Source organism: Nicotiana tomentosiformis, chromosome 11, assembly GCF_000390325.3.
Source record: "Nicotiana tomentosiformis chromosome 11, ASM39032v3, whole genome shotgun sequence".
In the NCBI taxonomy this organism is placed as follows: Eukaryota; Viridiplantae; Streptophyta; class Magnoliopsida; order Solanales; family Solanaceae; genus Nicotiana; species Nicotiana tomentosiformis.
This window is the reverse complement of record NC_090822.1, coordinates 122,242,863-122,267,732: the sequence shown is the minus strand read 5'-3', so window position 1 is coordinate 122,267,732 and position 24,870 is coordinate 122,242,863. Positions and strand designations below refer to the sequence as shown.

At 39.8% G+C, this 24,870-nt stretch overlaps 2 protein-coding genes across 2 annotated transcripts; both read left to right on the top strand.

Moving 5' to 3' along the window:
• The first annotated feature begins 759 nt into the window (after window positions 1-759).
• On the top strand, window positions 760-8,329 carry LOC104101985 (uncharacterized). Its single transcript, XM_009609560.4, has 6 exons — window positions 760-981; window positions 1,078-1,220; window positions 5,160-5,512; window positions 6,503-6,599; window positions 6,682-6,969; window positions 7,124-8,329. Exons 1-6 carry the CDS (start codon window positions 846-848, stop codon window positions 8,096-8,098), a joined length of 1,992 nt encoding a protein of 663 aa, XP_009607855.1. The 5' UTR covers window positions 760-845; the 3' UTR covers window positions 8,099-8,329.
• Window positions 8,330-11,014: 2,685 nt separating this feature from the next.
• On the top strand, window positions 11,015-24,196 carry LOC104115760 (nuclear pore complex protein NUP54). Its single transcript, XM_070188091.1, has 9 exons — window positions 11,015-11,529; window positions 12,315-12,368; window positions 12,968-13,027; window positions 13,138-13,248; window positions 22,251-22,316; window positions 22,427-22,513; window positions 22,787-22,888; window positions 22,966-23,106; window positions 23,826-24,196. Exons 1-9 carry the CDS (start codon window positions 11,185-11,187, stop codon window positions 23,934-23,936), a joined length of 1,077 nt encoding a protein of 358 aa, XP_070044192.1. The 5' UTR covers window positions 11,015-11,184; the 3' UTR covers window positions 23,937-24,196.
• The last annotated feature ends 674 nt before the right edge of the window (window positions 24,197-24,870 follow it).

Sequence of the window (24,870 nt, the reverse complement as noted above, 5' to 3'; positions counted from 1 at the left end):
ATACATGTATACCATACTGGTATCATTTTGCACTACAAGACTTTTTTGCTACTTATACTTTTATTGCATTTTCCAATTATTTAGTATCATTTTTTCTTATTGTATAAAAACAAGAATAATAAAAATAGTGAAAACAGTAAATGAAATTAGATTATGAAGAGAAAAAGAATATTAAAAAAGAAGATAAATGAAATTCGAAAAGGAACAAGAAATAAAGAAAAAAAGAAGAAAAAATGAGTTAAATGGAATTATAAAAAGAACAAGAAATAAAGAAAATAAATAAATAAAAATTAAAAATAAATGAGTCAAAATTAAATGTGAAATAAGTTATGGTATAAATAACAATAATACGATTTGAAAAAAAATAAATGAATAGAAAAAGAGAAAAGGAAAAAAAAATAAGAAGAAAACGAGAAAAAAGAAAAGGAGAAAAGAAAGAAATAAAGGAAAAAAGAAAATAAGCATAGAAATAAAAAAGATTTGGAGAAAAAAGAGAAAATTCCCCACAAAAACTACTATAGGTAGGAAATATAATTAGTTTGATGGGTAAAAAAATAAATGGGTAGGTAAGGATAAATAGTTTTATTTTTGTGGGTAACTGTATCATGCACCCTTAATTTAAAACAAAGAGTTATGCACTGGTACTTGGATTGGATCCAAGAAGCAGGCGTGCAGCCCAACAGCCCACTAGTACTTAGATTTGGGCCCAAAAATAGACCCAAATAAATACCCGAGCTAGGCCCAAATTAGATTATCCAGTCAGCAAACCCTCCTCAATTCTGACTTCCCATTTCTGCATTCTCAAAAACAGTCGTAGAAGGAGAAGATCTCGAATCGCTTCGCAAATGGCTCCGAAGCCCAAAGAGAAACCAAAGGCATCAGCTGCAACCGCAGCTATATCCGTCGAAGATCTCTTCACTTCGCTCAATCGCCACATCCAACGATCCGAATATGAACAAGCCGTCAAAGTTTCTGATCAAAGTCAGTTCAATTTGAATTTCCATCCAAAATAGCATTTATTGAATTTTTTTAATGAGATTTATTGTTTAATTTTTTTTAATGACTTTTTGTTTGAAGTTATTGCGGCTGCGCCTGGAGATGAGGACGCGATACGGTGTAAAGTGGTGGCGTTAGTGAAAGGAGATTGTATCGAAGAAGCATTGGCTGCTATTAAGGAGTTTAGCAAAAAGGCTTCTTCTGTTGATCTTAGCTTCTTTAAGGTAATTCATGTTTTGAACTGATTGGGTGTATATATATATATATTGATTGCAATTGGGTATTTCGCGCACATATATGTGTGGGCTTAGGTTTTGCTTTGATATTATAACAATAACAACAACAAACCCAGTGAGTTCCACGAGTGGGGTATGAGTAGGGCAGTGTGTACGCAGACCTTACACCTATGCTGGGAGGGCAGTGAATTTGTTTCCAATAGACCATCGATTAAAGATGTAACAAGTGCTAATAACAATAAGATATTAAGAAAACCGAAGCGAAAGTACACAATCGAACAGTAGGTAGTACCAGCAATAATAAAGAGATACCATGGGAGAGGCAGTGTGTACGCATAGATACCAGTAGGTAGTGTGTACGCAGAGTTTACCCCTACCCTGGGAAGTCAGGGAGAGGTTGTTTCCAATAGACTATCGATTAAAGAGGAAGCAAGGCACCCAGGGGTGTGGCCTAGTGGTCAATGAAGTGGGTGAGAACCAGGTTCAAATCCCAGCGGAGGCAAATACTAGGTGATTTCTTCCCATCTATCCAAGCCTTGGTGGATAGAGTTACCAGGTACCTGTTGCTGGTGGGAGGTGGGAGTTATCCCGTGAAATTAGTCGAGGTGCGCGCAAGCTAGCCCGGACACTACGGTTATCCAAAAAAAAAAAAAGGCAGCAAGTGCTAATAACAATAAAATATTAAGAAAAGCGAAGCGAAAGAACACAATCAAACAGTAGGTAGTACCGGCAATAATAAAGAGATACCATGCTAACACTAATACCACCGATCTGAGAAAGAAAAAGGGAAACGCTCGACTACCTACTAACTTTCCACCCTATTCTCGACCTCCACACCCTCCGATAAAAGGTCATATCCTTGGTAAGCTCTGGCCGCACCATGTCCTGCCTAATCACCTCTCCCTAGTACTTCTTTGCCCACCTCTATCCCTTATTATACCCACCAAGGCCAACTTCTCACATTTCCTAATTGGGGCATCTGTGCTTCTCCTCTTCACATGCCTGAACTATCTCAGCTTCGGCTCTCGCATCTTATCCTCCTAATTTTTCCCACATTATTATCACACTAGACATCGGAAGCGAGCTTCCATTACATCCACCCTGCTCCAATACGACGTATGATATGCTCATCAATCTTCCCATTTTTCTGTATTACTGATCCAAGATACGTGAAATTATCTCCTTGGGGATGACCTGTGCATCAAGCCTCACATCCATGTCTGCTTCCTGGGTTACGTCGCTGAACTTACACTGCAAGTTTTCTGTCTTCGTCCTGACCTTAAACCTTTAGACTCTAGGGTCTGCGCCAAATCTCTAGCCTCTCGTTAACACCACCTCGCGTCTCATCAATCAGAACTATGTCATTTGCAAATAACATACACCATGTCACCTCACCTTGAATGTGTTGCGTCAGTGCGTCCATCGCCAAGGAAAACAAAAACGGATTAAGAGTTGATCCCCATCGCCAAGGTTTTGCTTTGACATTGAATTTGGAAAATGGAGCTTAGCCGTATTTGGTATGACAGAAAAAGTTTCAAAAATGGTCTTTAAATATAATACTGAGCATTTTAACAAACGATGATTGTTAGATTTACCGGATACTGTTAAGAAAAAAAGATTTGACCAGAAACACCAGCAAGTCCCGTCAAAATCCCTAAAAAGTGCGACAGGAGAAACTGCACTAGACACCAGAAATGGACCTCCGTGAAAAGTTGCACCAGACTCCAGAAATAAACCAAAAATAGCATAAACTGCAAAAATTGAACTTCCAAATGTGTGTTCCCATTAAATCCTTTTTATTTGACATTTCCGGTTTAATTTAACAATAAGAGTTTGTTAAATATCTGGTGGAGACAAAAATTTCTCACTTTTCGCAAACTTAAAGGACCAAAACTACTCAGGTGTATATTTATACTTTGAATCTACCCCAAAATGCAAGGGGTCATTTTTGTCATTTTCCTGAAAGAAGTTTCTTTCTGGTGTTTGGTACTGAAGAAACCATTTTCCATTAAAAGAGGGAAAATGAGCTCTCTCCTTTATGGGCCGAACTCGGAAGTCATTTTACTTTGCAATAATCTCAACTCTTACTTCCTATCACTTGCTCCAACCAACACTTTAACATTTATTATAGATCTTTAATACTAATAATTTCATCAAAACACTATTCTGTTTGCTGGTGTTATTATCAATCTTTAAGAAAAGATAAGAGAAGAAAGAGAAGAAGATACAAAATATGTTGTTAGGCTAGTTAGAATACTCTTACCAAAGGTTGATTTCCAGCTTTTTAGAGGTAGCGATCTTTTCATCCAGTAGTCTCGTATTGAATATCTGAATGATATGATTACAACTGAAACATCTTTATGTCTTCCTCCCAAGGGTAATTCTCGTTAAGAAGTAGGAATCTGACTGACTTATAATGATAAATATGAACAGTCATCAATTCCTGATCTTTTCTACAGGGGATAGTTATACCATTTCATAAGCTTCTTTTCCGGGTCAAATTAGCTTCGATCGTACCAGAACCCCTCATGCAAAAAGTTTTACACATATTTGCTTTATATTTACTGCATATCTCCTCTATCTTTAGAAGGTACGGGTAAGGTTTGCGTACACACTACCCTCCATAGACCTAGTGTTGTAAATAGCGCTTGCCTCAACGCTGATAGCATGAGGCGTAGCGATGCAAGCCTCCATCGCTTTTCTGCTGTGTTTCGTTGCGTTTTACAAATAGCGCTCGCCTCTGCCTGTGTAGCGAGAGGCGACTGTAGCGTCGCTTTTTAAAAAAAAACAGCGCAGGGATTAAAGAAATCGACTCGCGATTAGGGCTTTGAGCTTTCAGACATTTCCTTCTTCTTCACGCTTCAAACAGCAGAGCAGCCACATCGATTTCTTTCTCCAGCCATAGCCACAGTGGTCGACCCAGCCACATCTCGAGTTTCTGCCATTTTCTTCTTCATCCAATTCGACCCAGGTATGCTTCTCTTCTTCTTCGAGTTTCCTTTTTTTTTTTTTTTCCTTTCTTCTTCTTTCTCCTTCCTTCCTTCCTTTCTTTCTTTCTTTCTTTCTTTCTTCCTTCCTTTTTCTTCTCCTTCTCTTCTTTTTTTTCTGGCTCTGTTTTTGATCGAGCAGCAGTTAACAGAACAGAGTCTGTTTTTGCTATGTTTTTTCTTCCTTTTTCTTCTTCTTCTTCTTCTTCTTCTTCTTCTTCTTCTTCTTTTCTTTTGCTCTGCTTTTTATCGAGCAGCACCCTATTTTTGCTTTGTTCTGACTTATGTCTTTCTTTTTGTTCTTCAGTTCTTCTTCTCTTCTTCTTTCTTTTTTTGCTCTGTTTTTTGTTTTTCAATTCCTTCACAGCTTCACTTTGGGCAGAGGCAGAGAGCTTTATTTCAAACCTGAAGAAGAATGGATGTTGCTTGTTTTAGTTTATGAATCTACTATGACTATGTATTGAGTTTTTAATTTTTGAATTGATATATTTATTAATATATTATTGCTATTGAGTTTTTAGTTTTTATATATATATATATATATATATTGAGTTTTTAATTTTTGAATTGATATATTTATTAATATATTATTGCTATTGAGTTTTTAGTTTTTATATATATATATATATATATATTGAGTTTTTAATTTTTGAATTGATTTTTAATTATTATTATTATTATTATTTTTGTATAAATTGTCGCTTCACAGCAAAAAGGCAAGCGCTTCGCTTCTCGCCTCTCGCCTCAGTGAAGCGGGCCCTCATCGCTATTTGTCGCCGCATGCTATTCAAAACACTGCATAGACCCCATATATAAGATTACACTGGGTTCATTGTTGTTACTGCATATGTCCTCTACTTGATGAAAAGAAAAATAAGTTCCTTTCTCTTCAATTTTGGATTTTGTTTCTCTGATTAACATTTTCCGTTTTCCTTGTAAGGCGTATTGCTTATACCGGCAAAATAAACTGGATGAGGCTTTAGAGTCTTTGAAGGGACATGAAGGAAGTAATGAATCTATGCTATTAGAATCTCAGATTCTATATCGTTTAGGAAAGATGGGTGCCTCGGTAGATATTTATCAAAATCTCCAGAAGTCCAAGATAGACTCCTTGGAGATAAATCTTGTTGCTGGTCTGGTTTCTGCTGGAAAGGCTTCCGAAGTGCAGGGAACCTTGGATTCGCTGAGAGTTAAAGCCACTAGCAGTTTCGAATTGGCTTACAACACTGCCTGCTCTTTAATTGAAAGGGAGAAATACAAAGATGCAGAACAACTGTTATTGTCAGCTCGAAGGTAAGTTTGAGACTAGCTTCTAATAGCTTATAAATGCACCTTGAAAGAATTAGATTCAGTTAGGCCCTGAAATGCTTTATTTGTAAGACGTTTATCTATTTTCTCAACACTTGATACACAATTTATGACTAGTAAAAAAGCATCAGAAACTTCCTCACTTGGGAGGTTATTTTGGAGCGTTTAAGTTGGTAGCAAGATGTACTTTAGTTATTGATATATTTTTGTCACTATGAACTTCTGGAGAATCTTAAAAAGTATTTTTGTATTTTCTTATTTGGGTTAAACTTTTTGTTGGTTTGTTAACCTCTTAGAAATGATAGACTCACAATTCAGAACTAGTCTAATAGAATAAACATGCCATTACAGGTAAAGTGCTTGTACCTTGGGAGTTAAAATGTCTATAAAGCTTCTATATCTTCTTATTTTTTCTACTGTACTTTTTATTAGTAATCAAAGAAGTGCTTTACCTATTCCAATTTCCAGGATCATGCAAATGATGCTTTCATATCAGGAACCTTTTCTTTTGGTTCAAATTTTTACTTGCCTTTTCTTTCAAGTTATGTCTTTTTTTGAGGGGATGGGGGTAGAGCTTTAAATAGGGGGATTACCATATCAGGTTGTAAATTTTAAGTTGTGTTTTGTAGGATGATTTCCTATCTATATCTTGTATACAATTGTAATGTGGTTTATTATTTGTTGCCAAAGATCCTAGGGCAACTTGAATATTTGTGAGATGTGACAAGGGATAAACTGCATTCTGGTCTATTCGTAAAATGAAATTTTGTCTTCCTTCGTCCATTTAAGGTTTACTTCAATTGTTAGACCTGTTTTTTGGAAGAAGTTGTTGGTTATGCACTTTTTGAAGTCTCAAATCAAATGTGGTAAAACATTTGCACTTCTTTGCCAGTCTCTGCGAAACTTAATTTCTGCATGAATGAAATGAAAATATAACTAAAGATGAATATCTTATTTTGGACATTGAAATTACAGAATTGGTCAGGAAACACTAATGGAAGAGAATTTTGCTGATGATGATGTTGAAATTGAATTGGCACCTATAGCTGTTCAAATTGCATATGTACAACAGGTAAATTATTAACATGAGTTTGACTAGTCTTCTTTTCCTTCGATAAGTTGCAATTATGCAAATTTCCTTTTCTCTCCTCCAGGTTCTAGGGAACACCCAAGAGGCTGTTGCAGCTTATACTGATCTTGTCAAAAGAAATTTGGCTGACGATCCTTCACTTGTGGTGGCAGTAAATAATCTCATTGCTTTAAAGGGTCCTAAAGACATCTCTGATGGCCTAAGGAAACTTGATAAGCTAATAGAGAAAAGTGATGGACCTGAGAAGTTCCAGCTTGCTCGTGGACTGGACTTGAAGCTATCGCAGAAGCAAAGGGAAGCAATATACACCAATAGGGCGCTGCTTCTTCTTCATTCTAATAAGATGGATCAGGTATATTCTCTGAGATGTTGCATCTGTTCACGATGGTTCTCCTTTTATCATTTGATGCATTAAAAACAAGGTAACAGGGGATGGACACCTAACTGCTACTGTTTGTTCTCACATTCTTTTTCGTATGTTTAATTTTGTCATGTGATTGTGACAGGCTAGAGAACTTGTTGGTGCTCTACCTGGGATATTCCCTGGTAGTTTGATGCCTGTACTTCTTCAAGCTGCTGTACATGTGAGAGAGAACAAGGCTGCTAAAGCTGAAGAAATACTTGGACAGTATGCAGATAAGTTTCCTGACAAGTCCAAGGTTATTATGCTTGCAAGGGCTCAGGTTGCTGCAGCTGCTGGCCACCCACAGATTGCAGCCGATTCCTTGGCGAATATACCCGACATTCAACACAAACCTGCAACTGTTGCTACCCTTGTTTCTCTCAAGGAAAGGGCTGGAGATATTGATGGTGCTGATGCTGTGTTTGACTCCGCAATCAGGTGGTGGTCAAATGCCATGACCGAAGACAATAAGCTCAATATCATCATGCAGGAGGCTGCTGCTTTCAAGCTCAGGCATGGAAGGAAGGAGGAGGCAGCACGGCTGTACGAGGAGCTAGTAAAAAGCCATGGAAGTATTGAGGCTTTAGTTGGATTGATCCAGACTGCTGCCCATGGAGATGTTGAGAAAGCAGAAGTCTACGAGAAGAAGCTAAAACCACTACCTGGTTTGAAAGCAATAGATGTGGACAGTTTGGAGAAGACTTCTGGTGCCAAGCATGCGGAGAAAGGTCCAGCAGTTGGTGTCACTGAAACATATGAAGCAAAGAACAAGGATAAGGCGAAGAAAAAGAGGAAGAGAAAGCCAAAATATCCAAAAGGATTTGACCCGGCCAATCCAGGACCTCCACCTGATCCAGAAAGGTGGCTTCCCAAGAGGGAGAGGTCTAGCTATAGACCAAAGAGAAAGGATAAGAGAGCAGCTCAAATTAGAGGTTCTCAGGGTGCAGTGGCTAAAGAGGCAGCGAGCAGTAGTGATACGAAATCAAACCAGCCAGCTAATCCAAAAGGAGCCTCTCAAAATGCAGGAACCGAGCAGCCTAAGGCTTCATCCAAATCAAGGAAGAAATCGAGGAAGTAATCGGGCCGATAACCAATGTTTTTTGTTATGCTTCTGTGGATTCTTTTAGCATTTCTGTTGTACAACATAAGTTAGTCTCGGCCTTGAAAATTTTACATGGAAGAGTTTAAGGTGTCCATTTATCTATTGTTAGCTTTTTATACTTTTTCATGCTTAAGATTGTAGGGGAAGCATTGATGTTTGCACTTCAATTTTCCTTAATTAAATTGTGAAAGGCCCCAGTTACTGGTTTCTGTAGGTCTGAACTATTAGCATTGTGGCATCAAGGCCCATTTTATCTTTTGAACACTTGACCCTTCTTTTTCCTTTTATATTTTAGGTATTTGACAGACTTCATTGATCATAGCTGTCTACACAATATATGGATTTGCTATTAATTTTACATACCTACTAATATAATCCGCGAGTCTTATAAACTTACTAATACGGTATCTATGCTTAAGTTCAACTGTATCGTAGGTGCTGCAAGGTCGGTGGTCGTCTTCACTTCTTGTTTATTACTCAAAAAAACTGGATTTTAGATGCTTTTAATTGTTTCTCCAAGTGATTACATACTGTGATACTCCCTGCTTGTTTCACTTATCATCAATACTGAGATTATTCATGTTGATTTCTTTCTCAATCGTTCAAGATTATTCTCGCTGAGCTCTATAGAGTTTTTAGCCAAAATTATCCCTAGAGTAACTTTAACTTTGTCCTCAAAATATAAATCCTCACTATGAGTGGATTTACTTTTTCCTTCAACTACCCTTTTAAACAACATTGAATTCCATAAGTTTCTTTAACAACATATAGAGTTGGCTGAAATAGTCCGTTGGAATATCGATTTTATAGCCTACAGCTCTAAAGTATAACCCTCGGCATCCAATATTCGATCATAAATTATGACCTTTTTATATTTGCGTAATGCATGAAAATTCAGCTCCTTCAAAAAGATCATTTTGATTTCAACATGTCACTTAAATAAGATCATTTTTAATATGTTATTTATATCATGCAAAATATTATACTAAACAATTGGGATACACATGCTCGCCTTTTTGAAGCTATTGCTCTTTTGGTATTTTGGGTTCGAGTCTTTGGTGTGAAGTCAACTTTATTAAATAAAATTTTATCCCTAAAGTAAAATTTTACCCCTAATACCGATATTAGACACTGTAACTTGTTTGGATGGTTGTTACCTATTGTATTGTGTCGTATTGTTACTTTAAATATACTGTTTGTTTTGATTGTTACTTAAATTTTATTGTATCTTATCGTTAAATCTGTCCTTAAGTAACAACGAAAAGTGCCACTTTATGCAACGGCAGATTTGGTGTGGTGGCGTCGTTATCTTGCTTTTTTTCTCTCATAACCATTCCTAATTATTAAATAATCATATTTTATCCTTTACCCTATTCTTTTATACAATAATATTACTTCGTATCCTATATTTTCTTTGTAATATTGCAAGTTTATTTTTCATATTATTGGTGCATGACATCATGAAACGACGACAAACGATACAATTTATCCAAATATTGTAATCATCAAACAATACAATACAATACAATACAATACTATACATTATGAAACGACATGTAACAACAATCCAAACAACTTTAAAGCGGAAACCAAATTTTTTTGGAGATTTTTACCTAGCTATACTATATTAGAAACCTATTTACCTATGTTTTTTATGTTTTGCAGTTTTTAATAAGTATCTAGGTTTTTCTTATAACTTATATACATTGCTTCTTAAAAGGCTCTCACCCTATTATTAGTGCCTTCAATTAAGGGATTCAATTACATTCTTTCCTTTTTTTCCCTTCTCCTCTTCTCTTTCCTTAAAAAAAAAAAAATCAAAATCCCTTAATCTACGTCCTGAATCTCCATCTTCTCTCTTCATCATTGCCGACAACTTTATATTATTAAAAACTATTCAAAAATTGTATGATAATTGTATCATAATTGTAGTTGAATTGTATCAGATACATCAATGCCTAAAATATAAATATATCATACTTATATCATAATTATATCTAACTTGTATATGGTACATTAATACACAAAATAATACCTGATACAATACTAATAAATTAATATACAAATATCATATTTGTGATACAAATATTACTTCTGCAGCTTTAGGGTCTCCTTCATAACTGTGTGTTATCTCCTGCATCCAAGAAGGAACTGAGACACTAATAACCTGTAAGGTTCCTTGAGGTTGGTCTTTGTGGCATTCGGAATCCTCTTGTTGCCTAGAAAGAACAGCTCGTAACAATATACAATTATCATACATTTGTAATACAATTCATGCAACATATACAATTATAATACAATCGCGATACATTTTCTGAAAAATTATAATACAATTATGATCTTTATCTTCCTCAAGTTTCAATCACAACTCTACACTAAAAATTTAATATAATAGTATTATAATTGTATTAGTATTGTATCTACAACTTACCCACAACTTGATTGTAGAGCAAATTTTCGAATTTCTTATGTATTGTATAAATAAGAAAGAGATTTTGGATGATTGAAAGAGAGAAATCGAATATCAAAATGTTTGGAAGAGGAAAGAATCTACAATTTTGGGGGATAACAGTGGATGATTGGAAGAGAGAAATCGGATATCAAAAGCTTTGGAAGAGGAGTGAGTAAGCGAGATTTTTAGGTTAGAAGGATTTCGGGTATCAGTAGGTAAGTGAGAATTTTTACGGTGGGCAAGTACAAATTTGGGTAATTGTTAAAAGAAAGAGTGAAGATATTTTTGTAATCCTTCGGAAAAGGAAGAGAATCTTAAATGTAGGGGATTATGTATAACTGATACGCTATATTTAAGGTATATTGCATTTCCTCTTTTTTATGATTTTGTATAAAACTAGTAAATATAAGTATATAAAGTAATTAACAAGCAACCTAAATAAATGGTTTCTAATAATGAGGCTAAAAATCCCTTCTTTTTTTTCCCTAGCAAGAATTTGACAGGAGATAGGTGGATTCCAAAAGAAAATGGCTGAAGGTCAGTAGCACTAGACTCAACTCCATAAGCTAAGCAAAAGGTTAGGGTTACGGTGTCGACTACTCCAACAACAATGTTCGGAGGTCAGACTTCTTCCTCCGCCTTCGGCACTCCCTCTTCCACTCCAGCATTATTTGGTACTCCGTCCAATTCAACCCCAGCTTTCGGCACGCCGTCAACTTCCTCTTTCAGCACTGGCTTTGGATCCTCACTATTTTCAACACCATTCTCACAACAGCAACAACAACAAACTTCCTTATTTCAAACACCCCAGAGTTCGGCTTCTCCCTTCAGCTTTTCCACACCACCCGTTGCTTCATTTGGTCAACAACCTAATTTCGCTAATAATGCTCAATTAACTACTCAGATGGCTCCTGTTGCTCCCCTCCCTTTCTCTCTCGCTGATAGGGATTTACAGGTACTAATTTTATTTCTTTTTTTTTTAATCTCAAATCATATTTGTTTTAGAAGTTTCTATTATAGGCAAGTATGCAAACATTTTGCCCATTCTTGCGGATACATTTCTTTCTTGTGTCACACAAGTGTTTCAATAATATAGAGCCGTGGTTTAATTTTAATCTATGTTGCTCTCACTCTCCGAAAATGCCACTGGGTGCGCGTCGGATCCTCCAAATGTAGTGTCTTTTTAGAGGATCCGATGTGCAGCAGCATTTTGGAAAGTCCGCGCAACATAGATTTTAATGCAAAATGGTTTATTTGAATCCCCTTGACATAATTGCTGATCTGTGTAAAAAGCTTTTAGTAGTTGAAGAAAGCCTTATATGGCTTCAAATGTTAAAGTGGTTGATGCTAAAGAGCATGTCATGGTTAAAACCATTAATGTTTGCAGAGACTACTACCAGGCACAAGAAAAAAAATATTATTGGAAGTTCCTAATTTAGACATAAAAAATAGGCAACTCTGGACCTTTTATTCAATAAAGAAGACCCGGGAATCGATAAATTGAAAAATAATAATTTATTCTCAGTTTACTTATTAAAAAAATGGATAAAATTGAAAGGATAGGGGAGTCACCACCAAGGAGCTGTCCCAAAGTGTGGTTGTCCAAGGATCGATTTCTTCTTAGAACCAATGCTCATTTCCTGTAGCAGGTTGCTTTCCATTTTATTCAATACTTATTCTCGGAGTTACTACTGCAACTTAAACTCAGTATGTTTGTTGTGTTGTGTATATTTGTTTCAGGCAATTGTTGATGCGTACAAGGAGGAGCCCGGGAACACTAAGTATGCTTTCAAGGTTTGATTTTTCTCTTTTCCTACTAGGCTAGCTTATCCTGGAGAGGTAAGGGAATTAAATGAAATTGTTAGATCACAGAGTAGTACATCGTCACTTGTGAAGTAGTCACTGAATCATTTATTTATCTCATTGGAGATGTTTGCTAGCATCGTGAAAATATTTATGAACTTAGAATTGGTTATTTTGATACGTCAGTTTTTTTTTTGTTTGATAAGATAATGGATTTCATATAAGGCATCAAGAAGATGCAAAATGTACAGTGCAGTAAAAACATTGTTAGCTCTATTACAAAAGGCCTAGTCTAAAGTTAAGGAGCTAACAAAGTCCAAAAGGATTCTGGGGAATTTACAGGGGAAAGGTTACTCCAGCTACATAAACTTGCTAAACATCTAGCCTTAAGAATGTAATTTGGAGTAGAAATTCCCTCAAAACATCTTGTGTTTCTCTCAGTTGTTAAATATACAGTCTTTTGTACCTGATAAAAGAAAAAACAATTACAGTCTTTTTAAATCATGACTGGAAGGCTTCCATCTTTTGGGTGTGTATAGTTGGTTATATTTTACTCTTGTCATTTATGTGTATTTATGGTGGTTTTGCAGCATCTTTTGTTCAGTGTAACGGAACCTCAATATAGGACAAAGCATGCTGGTGTATCTGATGTGAGTTCAATATGGTTAAAATTTTCATTTCAGTATAGGCATCCTGGTTTCTTTCCTTGTTTCTTGCTGGGAGTATTTGGTAAGTGCGATGAATTAGTTTGGATTGCTAGATTATGTGGGCAGAGGCAATGGGCAAACTTGAAGGCATGGAGAGTACTGATCGTGAGCGCTTGTGGCCTCAGCTTGTTCACGGCTTCAAGGATCTCTCCGAGCGGCTCAAGGTACTTTCAAATTAATCACTTAGGAGTGTGTTTGGTATTATAGAAAAAAGAAATTTGTGGGAAATGTCTTCCTTGAGGAGAATATTTCTAGTGTTTCATTACCTTGAAATCTGAAAAATGTTTTCCTCAAGAAAAATTATTTCAACCAAATTGGGAAAATGACTTCTTCCACCGCAAAAACCATTTTCTCTTATAAATATCCCAACTGTTATTTGATATCACTTTTTGAATCAACGCTTCGATATTGATATCAACCATAATACACAAAAATGACAACAAAAAATATCGTCATACTATGCCACATACTTTTATACCCTACCAAATAGGAATATATTATTTTTATATAAGAATATGAACAACACTAAGATAGTGCATGGAGAGTTACAGATTGTGCAATTATACGATCATTTATATTGTGGAATAGATCATTTACAATGACCAGGTTGCACAAAAAAGCTAGCAAAAAATACATCTGTGCTTAAGGCTATGTATATTTCTCCATTTGCCTTCAAAATTCTATTGTTTCTCTCTGTCCAGATTGTCCACCAAATGACCAAAGGTATAGTGTTCCAAAGCTTCCATGCCTTCTTCTTTATTCTCACTTTGCTCCAGCTATGCAAATAGTCCAAAATAGAGTGGAGCATTGTCAAAGGTCATATTGTGAAGACATGCTCCATATCTAGCAAGAGATCTTGCAGTGCAATAAAAGGTGACAGACCTTCAGGGTTCTCTAGAAAAGGGAACATCTGCTACAGAGTTGCATTCCTCTTTTCTGGAGATTTGACGGAGTGAGACACGCTTCCTTGGCCACGAGCCATGCAAGACATGAGACCTTCAAAGGAGTCTTCTTATACCATATCTTCCTTCAAGGCCAGATATTCTTATTGCAAGTGATAGTTTGTAACAAGACCTAGCAGAAAAAATGCCAGTTGAGTGGCCCTTCCATTTAAAAGAGTCCCCCTTAGGATGATTTGAAACAGTAGTGCTAAGTAAACTTAAAAGGGAGCATGTTCGTTCGACTTCCCAGTCATTTAGGTTTCCCCTGAGAAAAGGTTCCAATTTTTATCTGAAAGAGTTCAGCAACAACATTTTTTTTTTTGGATCTGTATCAACAACTACAACATTGTGCTTAGAGGAGATGTTGTGAAACAACAACAACAATTACACGCCAGTCCCAAACAAGTTGGGGTCGGTTATATGAATCCTCACTTCTCCGTTTAAGTTCAATTCATGTAAAAGATCTTTTAGATGAGTATGTCCCAACCAAGCATCTTCCCAGAATCTAATATCTCTACCACAACCTGTAGACTCTGAAATGAGAAGCAGTTGAGGCTTTAATGCGCCAGGGAGTCCATCAGAGTGTATTTTATCAACTAAGATTCTCCAAGATCCATTGTCCTATTTGTTAAACCTCCAACTCCATTTCGTCAAGAGACTAACATTGTGATCCTTAAGTTCTTAATGGCAAGTGCACCACTTTTCTTGTCTCTCGTATCGTTATTCCACTTTACAGGGCAAAAAGCCTTGGACTGCTTGTTCCCTTGCCAAAGAAACTCCCTTCCCAATTTATACATAATTACTGTTACGCGGCGCCTTCCTGAAATTCCTTGGAAGGGCGACGTAAGGCTAAGCAACCGATGTCAGTACGGTTGCTGTCCGCCAACTGAGGTCCCCTCCGTACGCTAGACTAGATTGTCAGTGCCGTACGGAAAAACCAATGTCATGAGCAATTGAAAGAGAGCAGAAAAGAGAATTGAGAATGAAAGAAAGCTTGATTGCATTGAATGAAAGCTATTACAGAAAACAAGACGGTGTCAGGGGGGAGAGACACCAGTACAGAGAATTGTTTGCTTGCTTGAAAGTTTTGATTGCTTGGTCCCCCTTAATAATGCTTAAAAAAATAAACCAAAGTTACATGACTAGATCTATGAAAGCTGGAAAATCACACTTAAAGAAAATGCAGCAAAACTACTCTATATTTACAATGAAAAGGACTTAGTCTTCTACAAAGCAGCAACAAGTCCGTTGGCAGCAACTTTGTCTTTAGCATCAGGGTCTGCGCGCGCGGCATTGTCTATGCGCGCGGCGCTGTTGGCATCTGCCTGTGGCTGGGCGCTGGCGATGGCTATCGGTGGGGCGACAGAGGCACATGCGCGCTTGTCACTTGGAGCTGCCGAGACCACGGGGCCGACCGTGGCGACGGGGGTTGGGAAGCTGGCCAGGATGCCACGGGGCGCGTCCAAGGGGTCATGGGGCATGGTTGGAAAGCCGCCCATGACATTCTCCCCCACCTGAGTTGGCGACGTCCTCGGCGCCTTCCTTGCAAGGTAATCATCAATCAGGCTCTTGTAGGCTTTGAGGTTTGTTCCCCTCTCCCAAGTATTCTCCTCTACATCACATCCCTGTCATTTCACCAAGAACTCCTGGTGATCTTTTCTTGAGGCGTGAATCACTCGATCATCAAGAATAGCTTCAGCATGCCTTTTCCCGGTTGAATTGGGGCCTCGAATACTTGGTATTGTGAGTTGGCTTCGTGAAGGATCCTCCATATCTTCCCGAAAAGGTTTCAGGAGACTGACATGGAAAACAGGATGGATTTTCCACCAAGCTGGGGTATCCACCCGGTTTGCAACTTTCCCAATGCGCCTTTCAATGGACAAGGGTCCAATATATTTTTGCAATAGGCGAGGGTCATGGACCCCTGCAAACAAGTACCGCTTTGGGATTTTGACCATCACTTTGTCTCCCACTTGGTATTCAACAAAGCGGCGATTCTGATCAGCATGCCTCTTCATCCGCTTTTGGGCTTTGACAAGATAGCTCCGCACTATCTCCAAATTTTGCTTCCATTCTTTTGAGAAGCTGGCAGCCCGAGGAGATTTTGACATGTTTGGTGCGTTCACTGTGTGTGGGAGTAGCGGTTGCTGTCCGGTAACAATTTCAAAAGCGCTTTTGTTGGTACTTGAGCTCTTTTGTGAATTGAAACACAGTTGAGCAGCATCCAGAAGCTTCACCCAATTCTTCTGCGATCCGGTCACAAAGTGCCGGAGATATTCCTCTAGCATGCCATTGAATCGCTCCGTCTGGCCATCAGATTGCGGATGAAAACTTGAGCTATGACTCAATTTTGACCCGAGGCACTTAAAGAGTTGGGTCCAAAAATTGCTAGTGAAGCGTGAGTCGCGATCACTAACAATGTCTTTAGGTAAGCCCCAATATTTGACGACATGAGAGAAGAATAGTCGAGCTGTATCTTCTGCTGATATATATTGTGGGGCTGCTATAAAGGTAGCATACTTGGAAAACCGATCCACCACAACCAAGATAGTTGTGAGATCTCCGACCTTGGGCAATCCGGTGATGAAGTCCAGGGAAACGCTTTCCCAAGGTCTTTTTGGTACAGCTAGTGGTTCCAAGAGCCCTGCCTGCGTCAAGCGGTCTGACTTATCTTTCTGGCATACTAGACAAGTCTTCACATACTGAGCGACGTCATCGACCATTTGAGGCCAATAATATGCACGGCGAAGTAATGCCATGGTGCGTTCCTCGCCGGGATGACCGGCCCACAAAGTATCGTGGCATTCTGCAAGAAGAGCCCGTCGCAGATCTCCTCCTTTAGGAACATAAAGTCGGTTCCATTTCACCTTCAAGAAACCATCTTCGGTGTAGAACTGACGAGTCTTGCCCTGTCCTACCAAATCAACCAAATACTGTGCAGCAGGATCCTTGATGAGTAGATCCTGTATCTGGTCTTTTATGGTCTTTTATGGTGGTGGTTACTTCGCTTCCCTTTAGGGCGGCGAGTACACACATCGATGCTAGATCAGCCCTCCGACTGAGTGCATCAGCAACATGATTGGTCTTTCCACTTCGGTACTCCAGGTTGAAGTGAAATTCCGCTAGGAGTTCCTGCCACCTAGCCTGTCGACCATTCAGCTTTGGCTGGGTCATGAAATGGCTAACGGCTGTGTTGTCTGTCTTGACCACGAATGGGGCTCCCAGTAGATAATGCCTCCAAAGGCGTAAGCAATGAACGACAGCCAATAATTCTTTCTCATGAGCGGCATAGCGCCGCTCTGCATCCTTCAGTTTCCGGCTCTCGTACGCTACGGGATGCCCTTCTTGTAGCAATACTCCACCAAGTGCATAGTCGGAGGCATCCGTTTGCACTTCGAATGGCTTGGCCAAGTCAGGGAGGGCCAAGACTGGGCTACTAGACATAGCCATCTTCAATACGTCGAAGGCCTCTGCCCGCTTGAGGCCCCAATCCCACGGGGTGGCCTTCTTGAGAAGTTCTGTCAGCGGCACTGCAATGAGGGAGTAACTTTTCACAAAATGCCGATAGAAGTTGCATAGACCAAGGAACGACCTCAAGGCATGTATATCCTTAGGAGGCGGCCATTCTGTAATGGCCTGAATCTTCTGCTGGTCCATCTTGATCCTCCCTTCCTCGATGACATGTCCGAGGAAGTCAATTTGTTTCTGAGCAAAGGAGCACTTGGAAAGCTTCGCATATAATTCGTGCTCCCGCAATCGGGCTAGGACCTTCCGCAAATGCTCCAGGTGTTCTTCCAGTGTCTGGCTATATACCACAATGTCATCCAAATAAACCACGACGAATTCATCAATGTATTCTCGGAAGACTTGGTTCATCAGGGTGCAAAATGTGGCTGGCACGTTAGTCAAGCCAAAGGGCATAACCAGGAAGTCGTACGACCCATATCTTGTCACACAGGTCGTCTTGTGCTCATTACCATCTGCAATCCGAACTTGCCAATAACCTGTCCTCAGGTCTATTTTGGTGAATACCGTCGCACCACCCAGTCTATCAAACAAGTCCGCCATTAGCGGAATAGGATACTTGTTTTTCACGGTGATTTTGTTTAGAGCCCGGTAATCCACACAGAGTCGTAAACTACCATCATGTTTCTTTTGGAATAGCACAGGGGACCCGTATGGGGACTTGGAGGGCACAATGATCCATGTGTCTAGCATTTCCGTCAATTGTTTCCGAAGCTCGGAGAGTTCGGGTTGTGACATTCTGTACGGCGCCCGGGTAGGTGGCTTCGCACCCGGCACCAACTCAATCTCATGGTCCACAGTTCGCCTAGGCGAAAGGCGCTTTGGCATGTCTTGTGGCATGATGTCTTCAAATTCCAGAAGCAACTCCTTCACGGGTGCAGGAATGGGACCCGAGGAGCGTTCTATATCTTCCATGCAGAGGGTAGCCAGGAACGTGGGTTCATGTCTTTTTACCCCCATCTTCAACTGCAAGGCCGAGATGTTCTCGGCTGCCATCTTCATGGGAATGCACGGAATAATGCAGGGCTTGGCCCCATTTGCCCCCTTCATCAGTAGCATGTCTGCATACGGTGAGGGCATGGTATTGGTCTGTCTCAGGAATTCCAACCCCACTATTAACTCAAAGTCATCTATGATCACTACGCGCAGGTTGAACTTTCCTTCATAAGGGCCAAGCTTCACTGGTACTTCTTTGGCTATTCCACCCACTGGTTGAGGTGGTGAGTTGATAGCCTTCACACGACCTTTGCCCTTTCCTACAACTAGTCCAAGACGCTTCACCTGAGTCGAGGCAAAGTAGTTGTGGGTGGCACCCGTGTCTATCATTGCCCGAATGGGCCTGCCATTTACTTTTATGTCAACGAACATTAAGGTCCTCTCTTGATGAGGAGGAGTCCTCAAATTCGCCTTCTTATTTCCTTTCCTAACAATTGGACAGGGGTCCTTCTTCTTGCGGATACCGGCACTGGTTCCTGCTAAGGGCTCAGAAATGGAGCCAACAATTGCATTGAATGCACCTACTGGCTCGGTCTGGTCCGCATCATCGGCGTCGTCATCCGTCCCATCCTCAAAAGCTTGATGGGCGTTCATCTGTGCATGTGGGCATTCATTATTCCAATGTGGTCCGCCGCAACGACGACATCCTGAGGGGGGGTTTCCTCCCCCGATCATTGTTGTTAGATGCAACACTAGTACTGCCGGAAGAGGGAGCCTTGGATTAGGGTGCACTCCGGTCTCCTCCACTTCTGCTAGGGCCGCCAGTGTTTGGTTGGCCCCCTTTGTATCCTCCTCGGACAGGCTGTTGAGGCCTATCCTTCCGGGCTTCCACTTGGTAATCCCCAAGGCACTCTGCTGCTTGGATTGCCTTAGGCAACGTGTCTACCCTTTGTCTCTGCAACTCCATCCGGGCATAAGGTTTCAACCCTTCCAGGAAGGTGAAGAGTTTGTCTTTGTCCCCCATGTCACGGATGTTCAGCATGAGCGCGGAGAATTCCCGCACGTAATCTCGCACTGATTTGGTCTGGCAGAGCTCCCGCAACTTTCTCCTGGCATTGTACTCAACATTTTCGGGGAAGAACTGTAGGCGTATGGCTGCCTTCAGTTCCGCCCATGTCTCGAGGGCATCTTCACCAGCCTTGATGGCTTCGTACTTCACCCGCCACCAGAGTTTGGCATCACCCTGAAGATACATGGCAGCAGTTGCTACCTTCTTAGCTTCTTCTAGGCCTCCCACGGCATCGAAGTATTGCTCGATGTCGAAAATGAAATTTTCCACTTCTTTGGCATTCCGAGCTCCACTGTATGGCTTTGGCTCAGGAATTTTCAGCTTTTGGGCCATAGGGGCGAGGTTCACACCACCTCCAAATTGGTTTCCGCCACCTCGAAGTAGACCTTGTAAAGCAGCATTGACAACATTGAGCTGGCCTGTCAAGTTGTCTATAGTTTGTTGCATGGCAGTCACCCTGTCTGCCTCTTGTTCCCTGTTGGCTAAATCCTCGGCACGCTCCTGCTGGAGGACCTCAAATTTACCAAAAATTTCAGCTGCCTCTGTGGCTGCTGTTTGCCGGTCTCCTTCAGAGTCGCGACTGATGTTTTCTATGTCAACTTCGGCCTGGATGAGTCTGCGGTCCAGGTCATCCAACCTTTGCACTAGGCTGGTCTTTAGATCGGGCACCATTTCCACGATGGGCCGTAATGCGTCAACCGTTCCCTCAAGGGTCGCGATGCGATCCCCATAATTCACCATGGTCAGAAATGGTGGTAATTGCAATGTAATCCCTCGTCCGATGTCGAGCCTAGGCTCTGATACCAACTGTTACGCGGCGCCTTCCTGAAGTTCCTTGGAAGGGCGACGTAAGGCTAAGCAACCGATGTCAGTACGGTTGCTGTCCGCCAACTGAGGTCCCTTCCGTACGCTAGACTAGATTGTCAGTGCCGTACGGAAAAACCAATGTCATGAGCAATTGAAAGAGAGCAGAAAAGAGAATTGAGAATGAAAGAAAGCTTGATTGCATTGAATGAAAGCTATTACAGAAAACAAGACGGTGTCGGGGGAGAGACACCAGTACAGAGAATTGTTTGCTTGCTTGAAAGTTTTGATTGCTTGGTCCCCCTTAATAATGCTTAAAAAAATAAACCAAAGTTACATGACTAGATCTATGAAAGCTGGAAAATCACACTTAAAGAAAATGCAGCAAAAATACTCTATATTTACAATGAAAAGGACTTAGTCTTCTACAAAGCAGCAACAAGTCCGTTGGCAGCAACTTTGTCTTTAGCATCAGGGTCTGCGTGCGCGGCATTGTCTATGCGCGCGGCGCTGTTGGCATCTGCCTGTGGCTGGGCGCTGGCGATGGCTATCGGTGGGGCGACAGAGGCACATGCGCGCTTGTCACTTGGAGCTGCCGAGACCACGGGGCCGACCGTGGCGACGGGCGTTGGGAAGCTGGCCAGGACGCCACGGGGCGCGTCCAAGGGGTCATGGGGCATGGTTGGAAAGCCGCCCATGACATTACATACGTTTCAAGTTTGAAGTAAGGGCAAGAAACAAAGACATGGTGTAAGTGGGAAGAGCTCAAGAACACTGTTTATCAAAATAACTCTACCACCTAAAAAAAGGTGATGTCATTTCCTTTTTTGATTATTTACGAGAACATCATTCCAAATGGCAATATAAGAGGAATTTAAGCTTCTCTCAAATGCTCCAGACTATGGGCAATGGTTAATAGCGCACATTTGTCGGGCAACAATGCTTGTAGAAACCTGTAGACAAACCATCCCGGCCTGATGCCTTGTGTTTATCCCCGCTCTTGATTACAACATCAACTACTATGCCTCAACCCCAAAAAAGTTGGGGTCATCGATATGAATCCTCACGTCTTTCTTTTTACTCAACCCATATCATCAGCGTACCAAAATAAGATAGAAGTGAAAGTGAAAAATAAGTTTTATATATATATATATATATATAATAGTAATAATAATTATAATATTAAAAATTCTCTAACAAGTCTAAAGCATATTCCTACCTAGTAGGCATCATCTGTAATTCTATATGGATATTTTTCTTTCATTGTGCCATATCTTTAGCTAAGCCTACATTGATTTCAAGGATTTGCAGATCTTTCGAAACACCTTCCTTCCATGTGATTTTAGGTCTACCCCATCCCTTTTTACACCTTAACTCACTATTGTATCTATAGGTCAATGCAAGACATGGGCAAACCATCTCAAGCGACCTCTCATTTTATCCTCAACGCATACTACATACACCTTGTGGCGAATGTGGTTATTTGAAATCTTATCTAATCTTGTATGATCGCACATTCATCTTAGCATCCGCATCTCTACAACACGCATCTTGTGGATATGTCATTATGTTGGACTTTAGCAGCCCAACATTCACTACCATATAACATTGCCGATCTTATAGATGTTCTATAGATTTAGTTAAATTATAATTAATTAGTTAAATTACTTTTTAGCCGGTGAGGTTAATATTAGGATTTTCTAGTTCTCATCTTTTCATGTCTGCCCCTGTATGATAGGCGTTTCAAGCATTTGAGATGCCTTTGCATCATACTTTCTCATTTTAATGGCAGCCTTTCATTTGTTTTGAGTTTTCCTCTAAATTTTGAGTTCCAGGGTGGGGATGGGTTGTGGTTCCTGGTAATTGATATTTCCCAATTGAATTCGTGTAGCTGCAAGATGAAGTCATAGTTTCGGATGCTGAGAGGCTGCGAATGACACAGAGCAATGTGAAAACGGTTCGTCTCCTTTCTCCTCTCTTATTGTGTGCTTGCACATGGTGTCCCAAAAGTGTCTTCTATTTTCTGCATTATGCTGCCCTTGCTGGCTTGACTTTCAATGAATGCAGCTGCAAAGGCATTTCCAAGCTGATACCCTTCCCTGGATCGAAAGAATGAGACAGAAAGAGCAAGGTCTTCAAAGACGCCTTTTAAGGGTGCAATTCTTATTTGGCCTTTCTTATAATCTTAATTTTCTATTAGTGAAAACTCGTACATGTCTCTTTAACTGTGATTAGTAATTTATCATTGGCTTAAACCAAATTATAAGCATACTATCTGTGAGATGTGTCCTTTTAATGATGGTCAAGGATCACCAGCATCCTGATTTTCGCTTCCATTAAAATAATTACACAAGACTCTTGTTTGCACTATTAGGTTCTGCATTTATGCTTATTGTACTGTTGTTCTTGCTTGCCTGCACTACACAGGTAATGAGAATACTAGAGGCACTGGAAGGTAAAGGTTGTCGATTGCCTTTGATGAAAGGAGAAGCTGAATTGGCAGAGAAGTTGGCTGCCATCACTAGACAGGTTAGTAGCCTAGTCTTTTAATCTTCTTGAGTGCTTTTTGGCGGTCTAGACTTCTGACAAACAGATACTACTTACAGTTAAGAGGTTCGGGAGCAGAACTTTCAAGGAGGGTTCAGAATCTGCTCACTGTATGCCGTGTTCAAAATGGCCTTGGAGGTGCTTCTGTTCTCCCTGGTTCAACTAAAATTCATGAAGAGAGTCTTGCTGACATGCAAGAGGTATGAGCAATACAGTCTGTTGGCAACATAAATTAAATGATGTTCCTTATGGCTTTCTGTAAGTTGTGGTTGTCTAATCACACCTTGGAACTATATTGTCAAGTGTAAGATGTGCTTTAATTTATCCAAAATAAAAGGTGTGATATGTCCTCTTTGCCTCTACATGCTGACATGCAGGAGGTATGTGCAAAACATTCTGTCTGCTATAAATCTACAATAACTAAATGCTGTTCCTCATCACTATCTGTAAGTTGTGGTGGTGTAATAGCACTTTGTAACCATATTGAGAATGTCGGGTCTGCTTAAGCTTATATCCCAATATGTGCTCTTTGCCTTTATCACTTTCCTGCCCTGGTACTTGTCAAACTCAATTGTGTATCTGCTCTGCGGAGTGGCTATCAGTGCAAAAGATGTAAAACGAATTAGGTAAAAGGGAAAAGGAAGAGAAAAAAAATGAAGAGTTTAATTACTATCATGAGTTTGCGGCTTCTATAATTGGATGAATTTAGTCGGGAAGTGAATTAGTGAGGCTCAGACATATCGTAGTTGAACATCCTTGAAATTTGTAAGGTTTCAGCAGACGCAACTCTCACATCCACATCTGATTTCCGCTAGTGTTGTTTCTTCTGATTTTTAGTACATGTCTGATCACTTATATTTACTGCAAATGGTGGTTATCGGTGGTTCTGTAGACTAATGAAAATCTTCCATTTGGGCAGGTTTTGCAACAGCAAACTGAGGCTATTGCTAGGCTTGGCAATGTTTTGAAGCGAGATATCCGGGATGTGGAGATCATAATGGCTGAGGAAACAGAAATGGTGGAAGACTGATTATAACACAACCTTGCCAATTGATTCTGTTTTGCTTGTATATTCATGTTTTTTTGTTAGACGGTAAAAAGTGATAACATTTTTAAATCATTGTAGGACATCGAATTTTGTTCAGCTAGCAGAGTTACATTGATAGAGTTGCAAATATTTTAGGGGAACGATGAATTTGCTTCAGTTAGATGTTGAAGTTACGACAATTATGCCTTGATCTCAAATAAGTTGAGGTCAGCTACGAAATATCACTTTCCAATGTTGTTCCATTTAAGTCCATCTTAATTTATTACTATGACTTTATGAGTCGATAAGAAGATTCGTAAAAACATTGGACTTAAAAGTAAATGTGAACATGATTAAAACCAGCCTGGTTGAAATTCACATGGACAATCTTCATTTTAGATTGCAAATATATTTGCATATTGGTATAGTTGATTTAGTAAGAGTGATACTGTATTTTCTAACAATGTAAGGTAAAGAAAAGGGCAAAGTGTAGCAATAGTTACTTTTAAGCTCGCTATTTAAAATATATCCATAATTTATAAGGGTATTATTATTTTTAGCCCACGCCATAAATTATTTAAATTCAGTTGCTGAAAAAATATATAAAAAAGTGTATAGTTTTTGTATATAAAGATTAGCCAATTCACCCAAACTTCAGGACTAAGTTTGAAATTCAGGACTTCTGGACATAATTTTTGAACTTTAGGACACGATGTACTGAACTTTGAACTTTGAGGTTTAAACTCTAGGACATCGTGTCCTGAAGTTTGAGCGAAATTGGCTAATCTGCTAATACATTGTAAAATATGGATATATTTTAAATAATATGCTTAAAAGTGGCTACCTGATGTCATTTTCACTAAAGAAAAGAGGTGGAGCTAAGATTTAAACCTTAAGGACTCGGGATTATAATCCTTTTAAGTTACCGGCCTAACCC